This window comes from Pimephales promelas, chromosome 11, assembly GCF_988280905.1.
Source record: "Pimephales promelas chromosome 11, fPimPro1.hap1.1, whole genome shotgun sequence".
Classification (NCBI taxonomy): Eukaryota; Metazoa; Chordata; class Actinopteri; order Cypriniformes; family Leuciscidae; genus Pimephales; species Pimephales promelas.
In genome coordinates, this window is record NC_142779.1 from 13,551,715 (window position 1) to 13,576,101 (window position 24,387).

At 38.6% G+C, this 24,387-nt stretch overlaps 1 protein-coding gene across 2 annotated transcripts in view; it reads right to left on the reverse strand.

The window, feature by feature from the left end:
• adka (adenosine kinase a) overlaps nucleotides 1–24,387 on the reverse strand; it is a 159,319-nt gene that overhangs the window by 22,459 nt on the left and 112,473 nt on the right. For both annotated transcript variants that reach the window (XM_039672133.2, XM_039672135.2), the window contains exons 7-8: nucleotides 14,499–14,669; nucleotides 3,131–3,166 (exon numbers count right to left, since the gene is read on the reverse strand). In XM_039672133.2, the coding sequence (XP_039528067.2) occupies nucleotides 3,131–3,166; nucleotides 14,499–14,669 (207 nt within the window). The remainder of the gene's footprint in view (nucleotides 1–3,130; nucleotides 3,167–14,498; nucleotides 14,670–24,387) is intronic.

A 24,387-nucleotide genomic window follows, 5' to 3' on the forward strand; every position in this document is an offset into this window, starting at 1 on the left:
TTTAACCTGCGCTAGGATGCATATCCAATAAACCATTTGTGTTACTAAAGGTGCGCGCTTCTGTGATTATCCCTTCATGTCCCACAAGTCTGCTGCCCCCTGTTATAATACTGTATATAAAAAAATAGGAAAGACGATATGCGTTATGCGATATTAATTCTAATGCATAAAATATTATATTTAAAATTTCATAAATGCATATTAAATAATTTTTTTTTTTTAAAATCACATATTACGGATACCATGGAACAGTAGCTTGGGTTTCCCCATACTGCCTTGCCGCAGCGCAATTTTATTTACGCTGCTAGGTAGTCTGGATACCATGGACCAAATTTTCGCCTCATCTAGGGAACCAATCACAGAACGGGAAGGGAGCAGCAAGGCAGTTTGTTTATATCTATGGATCCAACATGGGAGCAAACGCGAAGTTACCTTTCGCTTCACACCGCAAGCGTTCGTGGCACTTGAATTGAGCAGCGCAGCGCGTCAGCGTAACTAACTTACACGCGAGAGTATTCACACTGGAAGCGTTTGTATACTGTCACAGCAGCGGCTCCAAAGCCACATATATAAGAGAGCAATTCTTTACAAAGACAACTATACATTTGTTTTTAGAAGTTGGTCATTTATAACATTAATAGTCTTGAAAGATCGTAATGGGGAGGTGTACAACATTCGCATATAAATGTTAAACAACAAAACAACCCAGAAAATGGCTTCAATCTATTAGTTTCAGTCATACTGTCGATATGTTTACAAGACTGCAACTCTGCTGATAAAAAAAACAAAACGCACAAATAAACCACACACCTCGGGTTTGATTTGGGTTGTGCTAGCCTATGTAGCTGTCTGTGTGTTACATAAACTAAAATAATGTTTAAATAAAATATTTTCTGGCTAGTTTACTTTATTTATTTTTTTTATATAACAACATTCACCCAAACTGAATAATTAAAACTTTTTTAAAGTTTATACCGGGTAGCCTAAATCTTCTATAAATATTTTTGAGTCTTTATTTTTTTTTTATTTGCCTACTCAAGTTTCAAGTAAAACTCACTACACATGCTTATTATGTGCATTTTTGGCACTATTTGTGTAAAATCATACTTATTTTTGTCCATCAAAGTGTGCTTTCAATTTGAGCGTGAGCAGTGCAGCAAAAACTGACTCGACACAGAAACCCCTGCTTCACTGCTGCTCACGCGACGCTCCTGCTCCCGCTGTGAATGCACTCATCGATTAACATGCACGCCGGAAAAAATACATGCGGTGTTAGATACACGCCATCGTGTACACATAATTTTCTGACCCATCGTCTTCTCCAGTCGCTCTACATACGTCATCTGGTATAATTGAAACGATTGGCTATGAGCTACGTACAGGCGAATTTGATAAACGTCACCCAATAAACGTCTCTGGGCATTCGTAAACGCCTCAAATATGAGAAAAAGAACATGTGGTTCCCAGACCACGTCTCACTGAGACTTGGGTCTGACGTTTGCCAGGCTAATAGAACAGAATAATTTGCTTAAAATTTTTGCTTCTGATGGCCAGAAAACGTGAAGAGTTTTGTCAGAATTTGTAGTGTTTTAAAGACAGTGAGTGATAAAATAAAAGGGCCACAGTGACTACAGCTTTCATTTCTATTTTGCACCAATTTCTCCGGAAGTGATGATTCGAAACACAATCGAAATGCTGCTTTGAGTGGGGTACGAAGATTTTTGCTGATAAACAAAGGGGGAAGCGCGACTCTGATGTTGCGGACCACAAAAACTTAGAATCAGTCAGCAGACAAGCAGATGTGGAAAGTCACCTGATGTGCGGAGGCGTGTGTGAATAATATTGAAAAATGCCACCATCAAAAAACAAATGATGACATGCTTCTCTGCACGGGCCTGAAAATTCTCGATTTCTCTCCATCCTGTCACAAAATTCTAACATTTCAATTGCCATACTCGGTTGAGATGTTTATTTCTGAAGCAAAATCAGGGTAAAGGCTCGTATGTCAAAGATTCCCTTTTCTCTGAGCCCTAAATCAACATGACGTGTGTGAAATCAGAGAAGAGGTACTCACAGTGTGTGACAGTGCTTGCCATTTATATATTTACTCTGTGCGATGCAAGCTCTCGCCCCCTCCTCTATCTCCCTGGCTCACGAACTGCTCCTCCTCTCTCTCTCTCGCCCATGCACACTATCTCTCCCTCCCTCTCTCTCTCTCTCTCTCTCTCTAACTTACTCTGCAGCCAGAATCTGCTTTGCATTCCAGTCACGTCGATCGCACCTTGAGTGATCCTGGAAGACAATTATTCATACTGAGACGAAACACATTCAGGCGGATAGCACTGCATTTGAAAAAAGATAAGCCACTTCAATTATTTAAACATGCTGTTCCTAAACTCACATTTACTTTGCTTATGAATTCACATTTACCCCCCCCGCCCCCCTCATGTACACTTTTGAATATGAGACGAGAAACACTACTATTACATTTGCATTTCCCTGCTATTCAGAGAGATAACTCGCATTGTTTTGACATGTTATGTACAAACAAGGCCAATCAGTGTTTCCACAGTCTGAGACTAGAGGGGAAGGTGATCCGGTATTTATGAGCGGATGCAGCGCGGTATAATTGAGCGTAATGCCGTGCCGGATCCTCAACACGGTCTAATGAAGCTAACAAGGTGGGTTCCTCGACAAAGGCACCTGCTAGCCCTGCCCAGTACACCGACAGAATTGAAAGCAGCCCCTAAGGATTTCTTTCTCTCCTCCCAAGAGCATTCTCAAAATTCAATAAATAACATCTGTAGGCGATGTTGGGTGCAGACCTGGGAGGAATGCGTCATAACAGAAAAGGAGGGGGATGAGAGAGAGAAAAGGAGAAGAGAATGTGTGAGAGTAGGGGAGAAAATGTGTTTGTGTGTGTGTGTGTGTGAGAAAGAGAGAGAGTGTGTGAGCCGGAGTGCTGGCTGAACAAAGAAACCATGACGACTGCCAGGTTGCTATGGCGACCACTGCAAGGGGGCCAAGAGAGTATAATAGCACATCAATCACTGTCCGAAAAAGAACTTCATTATCAGCTGAAAAATAATCCTTTAGGATCTGTTTAGTGTGTGATCCTCCATCCACTCACCTCAAAGCCTTGTTCTCGCACAAACGTGGCGGCCTCCTGCAAAACAAAGCACATATGCAGCCTTAATTAATGGAAGCTTAGTGTAGCAATGATATTTCATTTAGGGCAAATTTCAAAGCTCTGCATTAGGCATACATCATATCACCTTTAGTTTTTCTCCCAAAACCAAAACTGAATATTTTGACGTGTGACAATGTATCCAAAGTACGTGTATCATATTGTGAGGTAGTTAGCGATACCCAGCATTGAGGCTCGTCCACAACAAGAACGACAACTAGCAGCATCCTCACCAACCCATGATAACATTGTTCAAGTTTATGTTGTCTCAGGCTTTTTAAAGTCAGATGCATTATGATTGGCTTCATCAATCATCAGCTGGAAAGAATCATTCTGAAAGTGACTTTCCCACTCTAATAGAATTACCATGAATATTAAAACTTTATAAGCATCATCTTTGGTGTGAGCAGGCAATTTGTGCACATTCAAGCAAGACATATCTTCAAAACTTAATCGAATAAAACAGCTTTTTTTTAGATAATAAAAGGGCTTTGCGAGGGTTAAAAGATTCCAATTATGTGTGCTGGGCTTTGCCCTTTGCTCGACTGAACAACTCTAGGGACCATTTGTGACAACCTCGGCCTTTAGAAGGGAAGAGGGGGTGGAAAGAACCAGTGCTTCATGGATGTAAGGGGCCGAGACCACCTGCAATCTGTCTGTCTGTCACAGCCACTGCATAATTGACCCTAGACATGTACATTAATCTATAATAGACCATCTGACATCACTCAAAACTCTCCAACCTGACATTTAGCTGTTTGTATTTGGTTCCAGTCTGAAGATTTTCCCTTTTCCAGGACACAAAGCTGCAACTACACCCACATTTGTGTTCACCGCACAGAGGTCAAATGCTCCAAGGTTAATCTTTGCGCCATAAAGTTGGGGAAAAACTCCAATCCCCATGGAGATAACCCACGACTAGGTTTCATGACACCAATTACAGCTCAATGATCTGATAATGCAGCCATCCAGCAGCCAAGGTGAGCCACTCTTTTATTAAGAGTGATTAAGCAGCCTTATTTCAAGATTAGCTCTAGGAATTAGTTAATGCAACCCCACTGGAAAACTGTAATAGACCCTCTTCACTATGCAAGACTATGGAAATACTGGACTTATAATAAATCTACACTTTAAAAAGTCACTCAATTAGCACAATAGACTAACCAGAACCATAACCAAGTCTTTGTGTGCCATAATTAAAAAGAGGAGAGAGACTAATGTGAAATGACAGGAGCCAATCTGTAAGAAGATTAAAAATGTTACAGCTGCGATCACAAAAGAATCCATTGACTTCCAATTATACTTCAACGAAAAGAACATTTTGCATTATTATTAGGAAACAGATTTCCAAAATATTTTCCCATTTGCTTTGGTCAGTCAGACATACAGTCCTGCTCCCAAACTCAAATAAAAATCCCATTCATTTTCTAAATAGGGCAATTGATTTTTAATGGCAACCTACTTTGTGTCAGCACACATTTTCTCAACTTATTTTTCAAACAATTGTTTAACAGCTCGAATCCTGGAGAAAAACAACATCAATGATTCTGCAGAGAAATCTCCACCAAAGATTCATGGAATTGTAGTTATTTCCCCTCATTACAGCCATTAACCATCGAGTCTTGTACCTTTGTATTTTTTGTCCGATTTTCAAACAAGTCTCAGCTGATTGGTTTGGTTCATGGTTTATAACACTTTAACGAAGACTTTTTAAAAATCCCTATGGGAAAAACACTTTCGGAATACATTCGTAACTAAGTCCGCTGAAAAAGTGAGCATGCAATGCTTCACTCCACTGGATTAGCCAGAAGTTATCAAGTCAGGCAACTGAAACAAATGAGCTGAAATGTTTTTAAGGCACCACAGAGCCACAGTGTTGACGCAATCATGACCAAACCGACGAATTGCTAACTTGTTGCGTCTACACTTCAAAATGGGAAAGTACTGTGTACACTTGATATATTTAAACTTTTATAAATGAACCCTTACACTCTGCAGTAATAAAAAATAGATCATAAAAGAAGATGGATAGAGAAGAATAAAGGTGGTACATTGGAGGTGAGGAGTGTCAGGGTGAGTGCACACTGACATCTGGTATGGGTTAGAAATGTGGCCCTAACAGACCGTGTGAGGGAGCTTGCGAGGGCTAACCTCACTGGTTATTTACTTTCATCTACATCCTGTGTGGCTATCCGTTGTGATGAAGCTCAAAGCCGAAAATTAAGAGAGTATTTCTCTTTGTGAACTGGGCCAGAGGGTTAGCCATGCCAGCTGCATGTGGAAGGGGTCTAAAGAGACAGTTCAACAAAATGCACAGCCTGAAAGATGGGCCGAGCTATGAAATCAAGGACAAAAAAAAAAGAAAAAAAGAAAAAAGAAAAGGAGAACCACCTTGACCACACGGTCATAAGATGTTATTTCTCACATTGTTTTTTTGAGCTGGTGACATAAACACTGGTGAACCAGTGGCGTCCCAGACAGAAAGAAAAACAAAGTCGCAACTGTTGGTTAGGCCAATCACAGTGCAATTTCATTGTGTTGTCTCACACGTCCCACGTATTCCTGCATGAGTCAGGACTGTATGGCCTGTGACTGTACCAGGGGCAGTGCTGTCTGAGGGGGCGGGCAGGGTGTTATTGATACAGTAATCTGGGCAGGGGAAGGGCAAGATTAGACAGAAGAAAGCCAGCACTGCTGAGGTGTTGAAGGTACTCCCATGAGAATGCAGCAGGCCAAGTGGAGCGTGACGCGCAACCGACAACAAACCAAAAGAGAGAGACCGACAGAGAGATGAAACGGGACAGAGAAAGAGAGAAGCTGAGAGATTGACAAACAAGCCACAGAAGACAGGCCCTTTCGGTGGAAATTTATCTAAAGCCACTAATCCTATACTTACCACCACCAGATGCAATCAAAAGATGCAATTACTGCTAAAGAGCTGAGAGTAAGCGAAGCCTGTCCTAGACACCACCTTCATTACTGATGACATGTAGCCCAGATATAGCCGCAAACAAAGCTTAAAATTACATCAGGAAATGACTGATAGACACTGGCGTAGATCGCTATGCTGCTAACACAAATGTCACAGTCTGAGGTTGAAAGTACTGTATAAAAGGAGCGATACTAAGACCTTGAGTAAGACATACATACATACACATATGTATATACACTACCGATCAAAAGTTTTAGATACGGTAAAAATACAAAAAAACATTAATATTGCGAAATATTATTACAAGTTAAAGCGTCTGTTTTCTTTGTGAATATACCGTATATAGTAAAGTGTAATTTTGTAAAGTGTATTCCTGTGATCAGAGCTGAATTTTTATCATCATTACTCCAGTCTTCAGTGTCACATGATCCTTCAGAAATCAGTCTAATAGGATGATTTGCTGCTCAAGAAACATGTATGATTATTACCAATCTTGAAAACTGTTTTTTGTAATTTTATTTCAGGATTCTTTTATGAATAGAAAGTTCAAAACAACAGCTTTTATCTGAAATGGAAAGCTTTTGTAACATTAAACACTACCCTTTAAAAAGTTTGGGGTCAGTAAGAATTTTTATACAGCACTCTGTATTTATTTGATTGTTTTGGGGAAAAATACGAAATCAATACTTCTGTTCATCAAGGATGAGTTACATTGATCAAAAGTTACAGTAAAGACATTTATAATGCTAGAAAAGATTCTATTTTGAATAAATGATATTCTTTGAACTTTCTATTCAAAAAATTTTTGAAAAAGAAAAATGTGCACAACTGTTTTCAACATTGAAATTAATAATTAATGTTTTTTGAGCATAAAATCTGAGTGATTTCTGAAGGATCACGTGACCCTGAAGACTGGAGTAATGATGCTGAAAATGCAGCTTTTTTCAGAGGAATAAATTACATTTTAATATATATTAAAATAGAAAACAATCATTTTAAATTGTCATAATATTTCACAATATTACAGTTGTTTTTTTGTTAAAAAAATAAAATAAAATAAAAAATGCAGCCTTGGTGAGCAGAAGAGACTTCTTATAAAAACATTAAATGATCTAAAACTTTTGACCGGTATATATATATATATATAAATAAATAAATAAAACTACTGGTTCGACAAGGCCAGCAAAAAAAAAAAAAAAAAAAAAAAAAATCATTTAGTACAGCACTCTGTATTGGGTTTATGATGCTTCGTTTTAGATACCACAGAGATCTGAGAGGTTGAGAAATGCTACGGGCATGTTCTGTAATTTGTGCTCGAGATGTGTTCTGAATTGCTGGACGTGACTGTGTATTGATGCTGTTTAGAGCGTGCGGGATGATAGATGTTGATGTGGCTGCAGATGGCGGGTGTCCAGGTGGACTGCAGACTGCAGAGGCAGTGCGGGTGTGTGTGTGTGTGGACCGGGCCTGCTTTTCCTGTGGTTCACCTCCGCTAACAATCACTGCAGCCATAATAACAAGATCCTCAAAACATCTCATCTGGCCCATCCAGTGCCCTCCCCCTTAAAAAGGGTATTTGGGCATTTAAACAATTAAAAATGTACAAATGTCTTTAAGTTTACCGTATAAAAAATATCAAACCAATCTGCATTTCTTTAAAAAAACCAAAAAAAAAAAAAAAACAAATACTCAAAATAACATTCAGACATTTGCAAGGGTCCAAATTTGATTTGGGGCCACTGTACTGTATATGGGTAGAAAGGAGTGTGTTAGAATTCTTATTATTATTTTAACCTGCTGTCATTTTAGGATGTTAATTTAACTTTCTTCTTTCTGGCAAAGTGAGTGGAGAGCTTAAAACGGTTTCTCTGCTCTTGATCTGCTTTCCGCCTTTTGATTCAGCTTGCAAGCTGAGAAAGATCTACCTGAGCTCTCTGCTGAGCACTTCAAACATGTCTCTGTTAAACAATGCATGAGAAGCAATCACTAGCTGTAATGATATCATTACAAGAATCATGAGTGCTGACTGCCGTCTCTCCTGGCCTGTACGCATGGTCTGTTAAAGAGGTGGAGAAACAACAACAAAAAAACGAAAACCCCCCCCCCCCCCCCCCCCGCTCAGGGCACATGACATGTCCCTCAATGACTGCCTTATTACCGCAATCCAAGTACGTTCCGATCACTTTCAAAGACTGCCATTGTCCGTGCTTCATTGCAGGAATGCAAGTTAGCATGTAAACAAGGTTGTTGGACTCTGACAGTAGCTCAAGCTCTTGCATGATTAATACAAGCTAACAGTAAATATAGATACCACACACACACACACACACACATTCATCAGCAGGGCCACAGAGTTACAGACTGGTCTGACACACACAAATACAGATGAAGAATGACGTGTTGAGTCACGTCAGATGAGTCAACAGCGCTTGTTCAATGCAGTCATCCTTGGGGGAACATCCACAAACAGGACAACAAAACCTACTGGAGGAGCTAAAAAGGCTCAAAAACAACATTTTGTAATAAATTCTGACAAGTTACATCACAATTCATTGCTATTCTTACATCATGACTATTACTTCAAGGGACGGTTCACCCAAAAAAACCCCTTTAATACTTAGTCATGGAAAAGCAGGGAACTTCCTCTTCTTTTGGTGAAACACTAGACAATGCACACTTTTTTTTTGGCTTATACAAGATTTTAAATGGAGTAAATCCTTAAATTAGAAAATGACAAATTTATCTGCCAAATGTTGCCCAATTTGAGATTATTGCCATTAGCTGATTAAAATACATAAATCTATTCTAAATTTTTACCAACAGACTTTTGAAATGATAATAAAAAAAGTGAATTATTATCATCATGTACCACAGGCCACCTTACTCTTTTTTTATTTACTTAGATTTTTTTTTTAAAGCAATAAGCCATGAATGGCCATAAAATTACAAAGATTTTACCATGGTTAAGCTCAAAGCACAACTAGAACCCCCTAACCTGTGACAATGGGATATTTTAATGTAGTAAATATTTCTAAATTGTTATTATTATTGTAATATAGTTTAAACATAGTAGGCTATTTATCATTGTAGAGCCTTGTATAATGGTGTCAGTTGAATTAAAAGGTGTGTAATGACAATTGTATTGTCACTAATGAGAGGTACTTCACAGCAGACAACATAACTCCTCCATGAAGGAGAGAATCAATATGAAACATGCATGCACAGATGTGTGTGTGTGAGAGAGAGAGAGAGAGATAGAGAGAGAGTGTCACTGTGTGTGGCAGAAATGACCGTGAAACCCTTCTGTTAACCAAAATGACTGATGTGTGGGGCGTCAGAGCAGGCTGGTGTTAAACTTTCCCAAATCATCCTGGCAACAACCAGCTGACATCCTACACTCAACTCCACAGTGACAGAAATACACTGAGCTCGGTGGCAGCTATTGATCGGCCCTCAACACAATACCGTCTCTTTCATCCATCATCACTCTGCGTCTCTAAAGAGAGCCAGGCGCCTCTGCCGCTGTATCTATTAAAGTCAGTGCCAGCCCGGGTTCACTCTCACCCTCAAATCTGTGTTATGGAACTCCCCATCAAGCTGAAAATGGCCTCTGTGGCTCAATGTGAGGGATATTCTGGGGAAAGCCTCCTGAGTCCTCCGATTATAGTTGTTAGCTGAACTTCCCTATTGTGACCCAATCTGATCCAGCAGCGACACATTCAAGCCCACAACTATCATCCCTGAGATATAAAAATGGACTAGAGTGGGCTATAAATCTATAGAAGTATGTTTTTCTGTAAAGAGCACACAAAACAGTAATTTATGGGGTTTTAGATGTATATATTTTTATATAGCTCATTCTTTTAATTGGGGCTTTTTTAAATACAAGCTATGAATTTCCATTACCTTTTTGGTTGTTTGTGAATAGTCTATAAAGAAGATAAAAAAAAATCTTTTTAATTCAGAATCAGATCAACTCCCTAATTAAGCATTATTAAAAAAATACATATTTAATACATACATTTCCACTACTGTTCCATGATTTATAAGAATTGATTAACTTCCACAAGTTTCCCAAGCCTGGAAAATATGAATATTAAAATAATAATATAGTATAATAATACTACAAATAGTAGTACAATAATTTAATAATATAAATAAAACAATTAGATTAGTTTTCCATTACCATAGGGAACCTTTATAACATGCGTTTCAAATATCATCCAAACCTAAACATGAAAATAAATAAATAAATAACTTGGGAACCTTGGTTAGTTTTTTTTTGCTAACGTCTTTGCTCCCTGAGAGCAAATCACTTGTCCTAACGCTCCTAACTGTCTCTCAGGTCATTCTATAAGGGTTGAGAGCAGACAGACGGCTTTAATTGAGTGCAGTGAGTGATGCAGTAAAGGACTCGTGTAGAGTGTGCGTCGCGTGAGTCTCCCTGACAGCATCCAGCTCAAGCACTGTTTTAATTACCTCACCTTGCTTCTCTCTCTCTCTCCCTCCCTGTCCCTCTTTCCTTCTGCTCAGAATTCAGACAGCTGCTTCCAAACTACTTTAAAACATTTTTTTTGCAAACCATGTAAAACATCACCAAATGTCTCAGGAAGACATCTAAGCATCTCAGAGGGGGCCTGCCACGGCTCAGAGCTCTGGAAATACCCGTGTTTGATTGTCTACAGGATTTTTTAGAATTTGACATCTGTCTCTCAATGTTTGTGAGTGTGTGTGCGTGCAGCTGTCTGAATCAGCTGGGAGATGGGGGGGGTCCAATGTCTGGCATATCCCTCATTGCCTCGGGCTTCCTGCATGAACTGTCCGTCACCTACACGCAATCAGTAGAGGACAAACACTCCAGCACAAGAAAATATTACTGTAGTTATGCAAACGCTCACGTATCCTGCCACAAAGCAAGCACAGACGTATGAGTCTACTGTAGATGTAGAGCACTAGAAAGTCATAATTAGGCCCGGAAAGAATATGGAGGTTTTCTGCACTTTCTGTCCTGTTATGGCAGAACATTTGTGTAATGTTTAACTTAAATATGGAAAAATGAGTTAGTTACTGCAGTTTTATTTTTAGTATAATCACATTTGCCAAAATATTTATTCAAAAAAAATCATATTTTTGGAATTCTGCTGAATTAGCTAAAACAACAGTGCAATAAAAAAGTTAATACTTGAGTAACTTACATTTTAGATACAATGTGGGCAATTCAGCCCACAAAAATTAGGGATGCACAGATATTAAAATTATAGATAAGTCACAATTAAATTAGCAGTTATTCAAATTATATACTATTGTGTAAAAAATAATTTATATTTTAATTTATAAATTAATCAATAAATAAAAATACACAAACACACACTAACAACCAAAACCAATCATTTAAATGCTACATGTGAATTTAGACTTCATATGTAAATGTACAGTGTAAAAAATTACAATTAACAGTATCATTAACAAATGTGAAAAATAGTAGAAAGAAATATCAATCAAATATCCTGTAATGGTTGACGCAGTATAATTTATAAATGAATAAAGTAATATTATCCAATAATGATATGGTGATATAGCCTACATCCCGAATGAAAATAATTCCACATGAAGCCAAAAACAACATGCAAACATGATACAAACAGTAAAATATCCCAGAGCTGTTCGACTGAATATATTAGTGCCCTTGGAACGCCACTCAGCCAATTATATTGGAGGACCGGAAATGACGGATTATTTTATAAGAAACATTAACACGCCACACACAGGGAAACAAGAAAGCTTGTTCTGATGCAAAGTCCAAGATCATTTGTTCTGGGGCATGTTAAAAGATTCCAATTTCCTTGTGTGTCTTTTGAGACGTGAATAATATTATTCAAAATACAGCGCTAGGCAGAAGGCCTTTGGGTAGATCCTCACAATAAGTAAACTCTTCCAAGTTCTTGTCTCCCTCCTTCCTTGATTCTCCTTCTCTCTCTCTCCCATAAGCAGCGGAGGAGCGATTTCAATCATTTCGTAACCTCCCAGCAATCATGGCTTTAACTCCCCTGTTATTTAAAACAATCTGAGCTCTGAGCGCGAGTTAATCACTGCTTATACAACATCAGTCAGGGTTATTCATTCTGTTCCAATTAATCATGCCATTTATCTACATTGTCTGAGCCTTCTGCTCAACAAATTCATCTGTAATGACACAGACAATTCACATTGTTGAATTTTATCATGTATGTGGCAAACGGAGGGCAAATTGCTCGAGATTACGCATGTGTTTGTGTACGCGCCTGTGTGTGCGCGTCGATTTCGGCGAGCATAAATTCAGCGCCATCTGGTTTTGGCTCTTACTGCACGGCTCTCTCACTTAATTAACTGGAGGCCATTACATTTCCTGAAATGTTTCACGTTCTCTGGTTCATGTCATGCAGGCAGGCAGGAGGGGAGCAGGGAAGGACTCAATTAGACCAACGCCGTTCCCTGGATATTACACACTCAGTGTGTGCCAGTTAAGGAGGCGTGAGGCTGTTGCAGGGCCTGGACGTCTCTCGCTGCGCCTACCCTGTCAGCACAGATAAAGGCCTGCCTGTCTGTGTTAGATCCCGCCCACACACACGCATTCAGACAAGCTCCAGCTGCCAAAACACTTCATACCAACCAACAGAGAGCTAAGCATACATAAAGACTAACACGCATTAATACCGCCCAAAAAAAGACTGCAGCTACTCGCCACATATACACTATTTAATTAGCCTGAGAAAAAGTAAAACTGTGGCTGTCAGTTTAAGAGGAACTACCGCAGCTCTATTAATAGTTTGGGTAAAGAGAATTTGAATCTGTATATAAGGGGCATTGAGTATATAGAACTATGCAACACTAGAAATTGGTCAAGATTTTTTATATCCCAGTAGACATATTTATGCTGCTATCAGTGGGCACTGGGCAGGACTGCTTATGTATTTTGTATGTAATAATGTAACTTGACAGCAGCAAAGAAACATGAAAATACAATGCTAAACATGTCTAAAAATTAGAAACTTAAGTTATGTTTGCAGTGTAATGTTAATATTGAACTGGTTTGTGTACAGTATATTGGCTATTTTAGAAAAGTTCTGAATGTGATTCAATCAATCAGAATACAGATATGTGCCACATTAATTCATTGAGTGCTGCAGTTTCTTTTTGTCTTTAATTGTCATTAAGTGCTACATAACGTGAAGCTGTATTGTTATTTCATCTTTTTCTTTTGTGTCAATCAAGTTCTGAATAAAGAAAACTAATCGATTAAGGAAGTACCTTTTATACACTACTATTCAAAACTTGTGAAGTCAGATTGATTTATTATTTAAAATACATGCATTTACTTATTTATATTAGTATTTATACAAAAGAAATCAAATTGAGAAATATTATAACAAATAAATTAAATGTTTTCCGTTCATTTTTCTGTGGAAGGTTTAGGACCAAAAAAAATGTCCATTCAATTGTTGTATTCGGTCCGAATTTCCATACCTCCACGCATCCTGCTTGCATAGAAATCAAACGTCATCAGCAAGAGTTGTAGACAGACAATCCTGCGTGCTGCAAACAAACTGCAGCCACCTTTAACAGTCCTTTTTGAACCAAAACAACAAGACTCTGCTCTGACTGTGCTGGGATCATGTGTTTTTGGAGGAGGCGTGAAGGGAGGTTGGGATCTTAAGCTTTCAAAGCTAGCTTTCTATTTCTAGCTTTTCCGAAATTGCCTACCCTAGATTTAACGCTAAATACAAATATTTAAAAAAACTTCTATGCAAAAAACAAAACAAACTAACAAAAAACAACTATATCAAGTCATATATAGCAATACCTTTATCGTGAAATACAATTATTCACACCACCATTCTTTGTTCAATCACCCATCCCTACCCATACGATATTTATAAATAGAGTTTTAACTTGACAGGTCTGACTTTTAGCACAAATCAAACACCCTAAACTCACACTGCCAGTCTGTAACACATACCAACCACACGTATAGAATAGAGCGTAGATCTGAGACCACGATGACTCAGAACATTAGTCTTAAACGCTGAGGTAGGAAGCCGTTTATGGCCCAGTCTGCAGGCTATCTGAGTGGTTTTACTCTCACAATGAGTACAGTTAGTGCTGGATGGCGATGCATTTGAGGTGAGATGACTATTCTACATGTATAATTAAAAAAATAAAAACTTGTCCATTCAAGCCTATGTGCAATCTCTCATTTGACCCATCTAAAGGAACTGACAACATCAAGCAGACAGCAAGAACTGTACAATACATGATAAGTGTTGCATGATGACATGGGCTGATAGGAGGAACTAGCTTATTTTTGACTTTCATGTCATGTGAGTCCACAAACACACTCACCGTCTCGTTGCCAAAAAGGATGTCCACATAGGGCATAACCTTCATCAGGGCCTCCTTGAAGAACTCACAGATGAATGGAGCCGACAGATTCAAGCAGAAGATCTTGTTGTTTTCAGAAGCGTGTTTGGCTATCTTCAGGATCGACTCCAAGGACACGGTCAGGAAGAATCCCTTCAGAATAAGACAACGATGATAGTCAAAACTTGTGCAGTTTTTGAGACTAGAGCATCTCACATGGTTTATCACTTGGTTTGAGTTTCGTTTCTTAACGTTACCAGGAACATATAACTCAAACAGGATTTGAAACTAAATTTTTCACTCACCGGCCAATTTGGCTGCTAAATTTTGAAGTTACTGGCCATTCAGAATTTGTACTAGCCAAAAAAATAAAACAAATAAATAAATCAGATTAACTACATATCATCATATATATATATATATATATATATATATATATATATAAAATTTTGATTTCATATTCATTTCTTATCCAAACTAAATCCTGTCATCCAGCCATCTCCTCTCTTCCTCTTTCATCCTCATCAACAAAAATATATTTAAGGTGGACAGATCAACACAGTACAAAGAACATCAAAACGATGTAGAATATCTTGGAAAATAATGTATTTTCGGTTAACCAAATGCTTTTTAATCTTCGGTTTAGCTTCGATGCAACTGAACAAGCCGGCCATTACAGTATTTGTTGCATAGTGAAGTGCATGTTCAAGTAAGGCAGATATAAGCAGATTCTGCACAATACGCTGTATTTAATATATCAGGATAACTCACGAGTTCAGCATTTGCGCTAAATCAGCGGAAATTTGGTTTACACAAACTTCTCCAGCAAAGTGAGTAAACATAATAAGTAACACGGCAAATTGGCAAGAGTTTTGATAGTTTTCACCACCACAGCCGATTTTTTTCACATTTGGCGGGTGTTAATTTCGAACCCTGAACAATTAACCAATAACCACATAATGATAGCAGGCTCTTGGAGCTTCTATATAGACCATTTCACAAGATGTAAACAACACTGGTCCAGAAGCACTTCCTGTTTCAGTTTGTAACTGTTTTCTTTATTTCACATGTAAAGAAAACATCTTAAAGATGTTGTTTAACTTTTTGATTCAGTTTTACATGTTCTGTTGGTTGAATTTTATCCCAGCTTTTATGTAGTGTTAAAAAACTGAAACAGGAAGTGCTTCTGGACCAGTGTTGTTTACATCTTGTGAAATGGTCTATAAGTAAATCTCAGCATTACAACACAACAGAAAGAAAAAGAAAAATGCATGTTCCTCCTCCATGTGGAGTAAACAAGGCTAAGCTTGATATAATGGAGAGTATGATGAGGCACAAATAGGATTAAGGTTTTACGAGATGAGAATGAATGATGGCAAATTGAGTCCATAATTGCACTGGCACTTGAATCAGAGAGCAAGTAGAGTTCAAAGTGACAACCCAATACAACAAAGGGCACCTTGGCCCACCTTCCTCATACAGGAACAACTGCAAGATCTCTCGAAAGAGCACTAATACGTATACATCCTGTTTATGGCAATACTGAGGGCAGTCTCTGAACAAATGCAACAAATACAACCCTTTTTTTAACAAACAAGTAAGATATACACCATACAGTGGACTAACTTTGTTTTAAAAAAAATGTGTTTTTATAGGGGGGGGGGGGGGATAACGCAATGCTATATCAGATATATCCAATAACAATTGTAGAAAAATAGTTTCAATAGTAAAATAAGTTTAATGAGTCGAGACAGAACACGTTTAAAGTAATAGTTGCATTCTTACAACTACTATAATACAATATTGTTAGTCCCAGGTTTCTTCACGTTAATGAATACATACATGGACCCACAATCAGTGTCCGTATTACCTAATATTCTGGTGGTAGAACTTTTGTGAAGCGTGTCAGCGGTTACGGATTCTAATCCGCCTGTGTATCGTTTTTTCTTCTTCCTTAAAATCAATGTTAATCCATGATTCTATATCAAGAGCAGGGACACATTTGTCTACATTCTGTTTTGTGAATTAAACAGATAGAACAGAGTATCTCCGCATCGGCATTAAGCGATAGATTGAAGCACTCGTCTGTGTAAAGTCTGTGCACGAGCCAAAAGAGAACATTCGCTACTGATAACATTGGCAACAAACACTCAGCATGAATTCAAAAACAACATTACAGGGCCAAATCGCCTCTTATTTGAGACAAATTAATGTCAACTGGATGAGTTTCATTTGCATTAGGTATATCCGTGCAGCGAGAGGTTTCAAAAGTGGTAGGGACAATATCGACCTTGGCAAAAAGTGGTAGGGACATGTCCCACTCTGAATTTATGCCTATGATAACATAGAGAAAAACTAAGAGTCTTGTACTTGTTTTTTTTTTTAAGTTATTAATATAATAATAATAAAATACTGAGTACTGTGGCAGTAACTTGGCATAGCAGCATCAGGTTTGGTGAAAGTACCAGATGGTAATATCATAATGCTTCATTACATACCACAGTGCAAAAAAAAAATAAAAATAAAAAATTACCAGTAAAAAAATAAATAAATATTGTGATAAAAACATCAAAAAACCATGTGCTATATCCATGGTACCATGTCCACAAAACCACCACATTAAAAAAATTACTTTATGTATGAAATTTATAATTGTAAGACATCCAAAAAACAAATATAAAGTATATAATGGGGCCAGAAAGGCAATCTGAAGACATGGTGTGATTTTCCCCTTGCTTGCACAGGACGGTCTAAGAGAGCCATTTGAGCCCAATGTGATGGCTGCTCTCCAGCCTTTGTTCCAGGAGGACAGGAGTAAAAAAAAAAAAAATGCTTGCATCTGATGAAGTGGAAAACAAAGGTCTTGTCTGGACTCTTCTTACCGAGAAACAAGAGAGGCTCCTCAGTTCATTGTGTGAATGAATACAGAGCTGGTAAGGAAACACCTTCACGTTTAAACCTGAAACCCTACACTGGGCCCGTTTCTTCGATACAGTTCTTGCACTGAGAGTATAATTCAGAGATACAGTACAGGTGAGATTAAGGGGGATAGAAGGACACAGAGAGGGAGAAAATAGAGAGAGAAACACAATTGAGAGTGTGTGAACGAGAGAAGGGTGCATTGCAAGGGGAGCGCTGGCTCTTACTAAAGCTCAGAGCACTGCATTAAAACAGATGAGGCTTTTGTAGCTGAGAGTAGAGAGAAGTGACCTTCATGCATTCAGTGTGACTGTGTCAGCTATTACACCATTCACACAGGGAATCTGAGAGGCTTGTTCTGTCACCAGACACATGTGAGCATATTGTACATTACAAAACATCCATCTGCTATCATCAATGGATTACAGATGTCATCATCTTCACCAATCTAAAATCCAGCATGCGGATAAAAAAAACCTGTCATCAAAAGTTAGGACATCTGATAGCTGTAATATCACAAAATGAACTCTGGGGAACATCACATTGTTAGTGAAATGTCATTGTGACAACAATGTGAAAAAATAAATTATTCTTTAAGTATTTTTACACAATTTAGCATTTATTTAGTATATCTACTAAAGTGTATATACACTTTATAAGATATATATACTTTATATCTAAAGTGTACACTTTATAAAAAAGTCTAAAATTAAATTACATTAAATTTGATATTACACAATATAAATTGTAATTTGACAATTATAACAAAATATGATCTTAGTGTATTTTAAAACACAAAAATAGAAATACTTTATAATATGCATATAATACATATGCACACATCCATAGTGTAAAAAACAAATATATTTTTAATATAGATTTATATATATAAAATGATATCAACATACAATTATCATGTAACATTTTATAATTATAATGTAACCAATAAAACAGGATATAAATAAAACTGTGTAAACCGCAAAAAAAACCACAACTGCCACAGTATTGTGAGGTTAAAATCAAAACTAATCAACGCACTCTGCCGGATGGCTTGTTATACACATTTCATCATATAATATTGCTGTAAACATAGCTTGACGTAGCAAGAAATAAAATGCCTTTGAAAACAAACATTATGGTGGTTAGACTAGCTCAAGCCCAACAGCATCCTGGGTAGCTTTAGATGCTGTCAGTGCAGAGGTAATGGACCATCCGTGCGTACGTCTCTCAGCATTACTCCCGTCATTAGCACACCTCGGCTATGATGTGCGAGCATCGTTTGGGAGAATCAGCCCACCGCATTATTGGAACTTTAATGTTGGTGTGTTTGAAGTTGGAGAGATGGCCTGAGGGAATCTGCGTTAATGGATGTGCCGCTCTCTTTTCTCCCTGAACCCGACTCCACTGGCACTGCCACTTCACGGCTTTCTGAGGAGGAAGAGTGCCAGAGCCTGTCGTACTGTCCTCACGCTTTAAAAAAGTTTCGCAATTCTCTGGAGATCCTTCAGAATAAAAAGCACAATCTCAACATGAAAGGTCACCTGTCACTCAAAGAGGCCTTAATGCACAATGTATCATTTATGAATTACTGCTGTCTGTCACATGGAAATGCGTGTATCCAGACGAGTCCATTCGGCAGCAGAAGAAGCGGCCCTAGTGCTGACAAGACATCTGGTCCAGTTTATTAAAGCCCTTCAAAAGGGCTGTGTTTAGCATTCTCTATTGAATCTGCATGCTAAACAGGCCTCTCAAGCCCATGTGCTCAGAGAAAGAGAAGCCTGCTGCTGCTGCTGGCTCGGTGTGGGCCAGCTTGAACTTCCCCGTACTAGAGCGAGCCCCTGAGATGAGAATCTTCACCCTTTCACATGTCATACGCAGGTTTTTATCTCTGCAAGAGTCCCGTGTGAAGGATCAATACATGGCCTGCTCGGAGCAGATTGCACCGACCTGACACCTGGCTATCACAGCAGCCATCTTAAACAAGTAATACGCTGCTGCCTCACTTTCCGTGGATGGAGTGGGCTGATTGTCATCCACCAAAAGAAACAGTGGAGTCTGGATGGTGACCAGCTGATTTGATCATCCGATTTAGTCTAGTAAAAAAATCTTTGTCCCAGTAAAAGGGTCGTTACAGTGGTAGTTCACCCTTGTGTCATTCTACACATGCATGAATGAATTGTGTAAAACATGTAGGAAGATACTTTGAGGAATGATTTTTTTTTCTCTCTCCATACAATGTAAGTTAATGATCAAAGTCACTATAGCAAATTAGCTCTAGGGAAATATGAATAATAAATTAGAATTTGTTGTAATTTATTATAAATATTTGGATCAGTTAATAGAATTAACTTGATGTAGCATGTAGAATTAACACAATCACCTAACTTGTTCGTCCAGCGAACTCAGTATTCATTATTTATTAATTCTAAGAAATGTTAATTTCCAGTATGGGAAACTTTCATTCTGTACAGTACTACTCTACTCTGAGCATGTACTGTAGCCTCAAATCTGCAGATTCAATTTATTAGAATGGTCAAGACAGGCAGGGTCAAACAGTGGCAAACAGAACAAAGAAGGCAAGGCTGAGACAAACCAGAGTCCAGTAAACACCCCAGGGTCAGGGCAGGCGGAGAAGGGTCAGCAACAAAAAACAATCCAAAGGTCAAACACAGGAATCAAACTTGGGAAAATAACGCTCAGAAATGATATCCAGGAAAGTCAAGAGTTTATGTGTGTGTAGTCAGTGCAGTGTAGGTGTATGGTGTTTGGTATAATCAGCCCGGGAGGTGCATGATGGGAAATGTAGTGAAAGTTAATCTAGGAAGCACGTGGCTAATCGTGACAGCATGATTAGGGAACTCCAGTATATGAGTATGAACCAAGAACAACTTTAAGTGTTTACTCTAGTTAATCTAACTAACCCATGTGAACTAACACACACACACACACATACATGCAGACAGTAGTTAAGCAGTTAATGGACAGAGCGCTGAAGCAGAATACAGGAGAGCATGAAGTTACAGCATTGTTAGAAATTGATGGATTGCTCAAGGATTTCATAGTTCTAACACACACTTCTTTAAAAGGGTAATAAGATTAAGTTTGATCCTTGCATGCATCTCCTATTTGAATAAAATTGTGCTTCAGTTGATCTTTGCTTAATTTGTCTTGAGAGAGAACCAGTGGTAGTCAGAGGATCTTTGGTGAATGGAAAGACAAGGCCGCAGCTTGGCATTTTCACAACAGAATTTCTCAGAATCAAGATCTTGTGATCAGTGAGCTGTCACACCCTCGGGAGGTGAGTGAGCCAATAATGAGTTGTTCCTTTGGAGGGAAACTTTAAGATCCCTTGTCTTCTAGAATGGTGTTTTGTACAAGTAATTTAATTGGGTGTCAATGGAGAAACGGATCATGACATGAGTCTATCGTTACGCCCCTAATGAATAGATCCGGTCTAAAAAATGTTATTGAACCAAAAACCAGAAGGTTTTATTCAGTGTGTCTCAATTACACCAATTCAACATTAGATAAAACCATTTTAATAAGAAGACGACGCAGGATTGAGCATACCAAAGGGAATGAAAGATGTTTGATGTTATCTGCTCATCTTACTACACTGTAGTCCTCACAGTCCACATCACATCTGGTTTCTTTTTGCCCGTCTTAAGAAACATGTTCTACAGGGCCTTATCTAATATTGCTGCTCAGTTTAATGGCAGGCAGCATGTGACATGAAAGCTCAACAGCTGCCAGCTCACACGGTATTCTTTTTCGATTTCTTACTGGGCCCCATCAAATGTCTCTTTATCCGAGTGCGATGCCAAAAGGAAAAGCCTGTGCTTGATTAAAGAATCATTTTTTTATATATATAATGAATACGAGACAACCATAAACATCAAGAGAACATCAGTGCAAGTGGGCCAGAGTATCACATCACCATGGACTCAATCGGAGAGTTTATTTCATGTTAAAAGTAAACACAGCTGATGGTATGTTTGATTGATCTTCGAAATCTTAATGTTAGGAAAGGAGGATGCTTATAAAATGTAATATATTAAATCACTAGCTAAACAACGAATTCTCAGTGAACAGGTACAGGTGAATACAAGTCAAGATATATTTAAAAAAAAAAAAAACAGATGCTTTAACCACTGTCCCGTAGGGAGAGCAAGGCTATTATTATATTCATCTACAATAGCTGTGGGAGGGAAAGGGGAGGTCAGTTTTCTGGCAGGCCGACACAGCCTTCAACTCTAAAAATGACTGTGTAAAGAAATTAGACACTAGAAAAATATGTAATCAGCAATTTAGCAATAATGCCCATAAATAAATAATCAGCACCTCCATTAGCCTGACATGTATCCGAGACGCAGTGCGTGACGCGACTACCGGATTGTGCACTCGCAGACAGTCAGTCCATTAAAGAGAGCCATCCGTCCTGGTGCACTTCCCAACGCCACTTCAGGTGGAGTGTGTTATTCTGTGAGCCAAGGGGCGGCAGGCCCAAAGCGCTCATTTGTAGTACCATAAGACAGGTTGTAATTACACTCACCAAGCACGAAGGGAATAGGAAGAGAGCCCCGAACCTGACACATTAACCCTATGAGGAGGTTAACCATAATGGACATCAGAGAGCTGAAGAGAACTGCTGGGTTTTACATAATTAGAGTCACAGGATCTCTCAGAAGCCCCAGAGATCAAAACTTTAAGCTGTCTAGTTCACGCAACGTGCTGAGAACTTAGTGTTCAGAGAGCGAATTTATCTAGGATTTAGCACGGACAAAAAAAAAAAAAAAAGTTTGAGAGTCCAAAGCCTTGAGGTGCCAGTGTAATAATTCATCACCTCGCTCCAACAACAAAACATCTATCCTAGGAGAACGAGGAGTCTCCAGATAAGGTGTTATATGTGCACTGGCATGTTTTTGTTTGTTTTGCCTTTATTGTTAAAATGTCAGTTTGACAAGACGTCAAGATGAAGAGAGCAATGTGCTAGCGCTAAGAAAGCTTATGAGGGAAAAAGTAAACATCTTTCCGTGACTTTTTCAGACACAGAGACATTTTTCATGGTGCGACTCCACATGGGAGTGAGTGCACGAGGCAGATTATTTAGCACACAATTAAGAGCTGCTAAAATATGGCAACAGCTCGCCTCCTCTCGCTATCCTGGTATAATTAGATTTTCACCTGCTGTTGAGACACTGAAAAAAAATGCTTGATTCGTTGGACAAGACAAAGAGGCACCTGACGTGCCAGCTCCGGATCCATCTCACTCCTCAGCATGCTGGGAGTTTGTGAGGTAAATTGAAAATGCTGTTGAAAGCTCGCCTGGATGAGTTGCACAGTCTGCTTAACACATTGGTATAGGGACAGATGCTACTTTGGAACAATATTGCTATCAACATATTTTTGTTTGAAAAAAAAAAAACCGAGAAGATGAATGTAAACAGCTAATACGCAACCAATGAGATTTTGACGAATGCGAGACATCTTTGCACTGTTAAAGAAAGAGTTCACCCCAAAATGAAAACTCTGTCAATTACTCACCTTAATGATGTTTCAAAGCCATAAAATGATTCATTGTCGAAGATATTATTTAAATATTTGCTCATTTTTTGTCCATCCATTAAAAGTCCATGCAAATAAATTGCGATTAGTAAAATAAGACATTGTATCATCTTCTGAAGAGACTGGATCACTTTATGAGATTAAAGGATTTAATTAAGGCTTTCATTTATATAAACATTTAGCACATCAAAAATGGTAAAATTGAAGATTAACTGTGGTTGTTTGACATGCGAAAACCAATCAAGTACGCATGCTAGACCTGCCGTTTACCATATTTAATGTGCTGTATATGCATATTACAACCTCTGAAAATGTACTTTTTTTTCCTTTTTAAGCATTTAAGTTTTGGTGGTGTGGACTTAAAATTGACGGACAAATATTATGAAATGACTGAATTTTCATTTTTGGGTGAACAATCACATTAAATCAACAGTTGCTGCGATTTCATCAAGTCGCTGTTTAACATTGTTTCAGTGAATTGCCCATAACTATTAGGGTTATAGCCAAAGACGCTGAAGCAGCCAAGAGTAATAATCACAGAGCAGAAAAACCTACTTTTAATTTACGGCACAAAGCCAAGAGGAGGTAATATGTTATTGTCTACAGCAAATTTACTCTGTTGAATGTCGGGATGCCAGAAGACGTGGAATCGCGAGCCAAGAACACAGTCTGGCCTCATCTTGCTTTAAGTGGATACATATTCTACACCAGTCTCGAGTCTTTCTGAGGAACCGTCGGGCTTATTAATCCTCCACACGCTCTTCGGGCTTGTCAAATCCCATTCGAACGCCACAGGAAACAAATGTGTAAACACATCCAACGTAGTGTGAAGGCTGTCAAACTCGATGCCTGCCCTCACGTAGAGACGTAGGCTAAAAGTGAATTATAAGCCGCATTGAAGGCGGTTTTTTCGATTGCGACGTGCCACACAGCGTAACCGGCTCGCGCGCCCTCAGAAACATAAGAGCGCATGCAAAAGTGGGCCATTAATGATTAATGGCTGTTTAAATAATCATCTGACGGCAACTGTGGAGAGAGTCCCTGATGAAAACATCAACAGCAGTGCCTCTTGTCAATGCCTAACGATGAGACTAAATGTGGGCAGGGTGTTTGATAGCAACATCAGTCATTCATAAAGGGAAAAGAAGGCCAGAGATGCAGCGAGGCAACATGGGCAGTGGTCAAGAGGTGGGCGTAACCTATTCTACTGTGACTATCGCAAAGCAACAAGAACCGTCACTATTTTCAGCTCATTTCTCATTCTATTGTGTAAAATAACTTCAAAGGTCATTAAGAAATCTGGGTCAAGTGCCTTAAATGGAAACAGCGGGTTTGTGAAGTGAGCCACGGTCCACTGTGAGCTAGTGTGTCAGCCAACCTGACATTT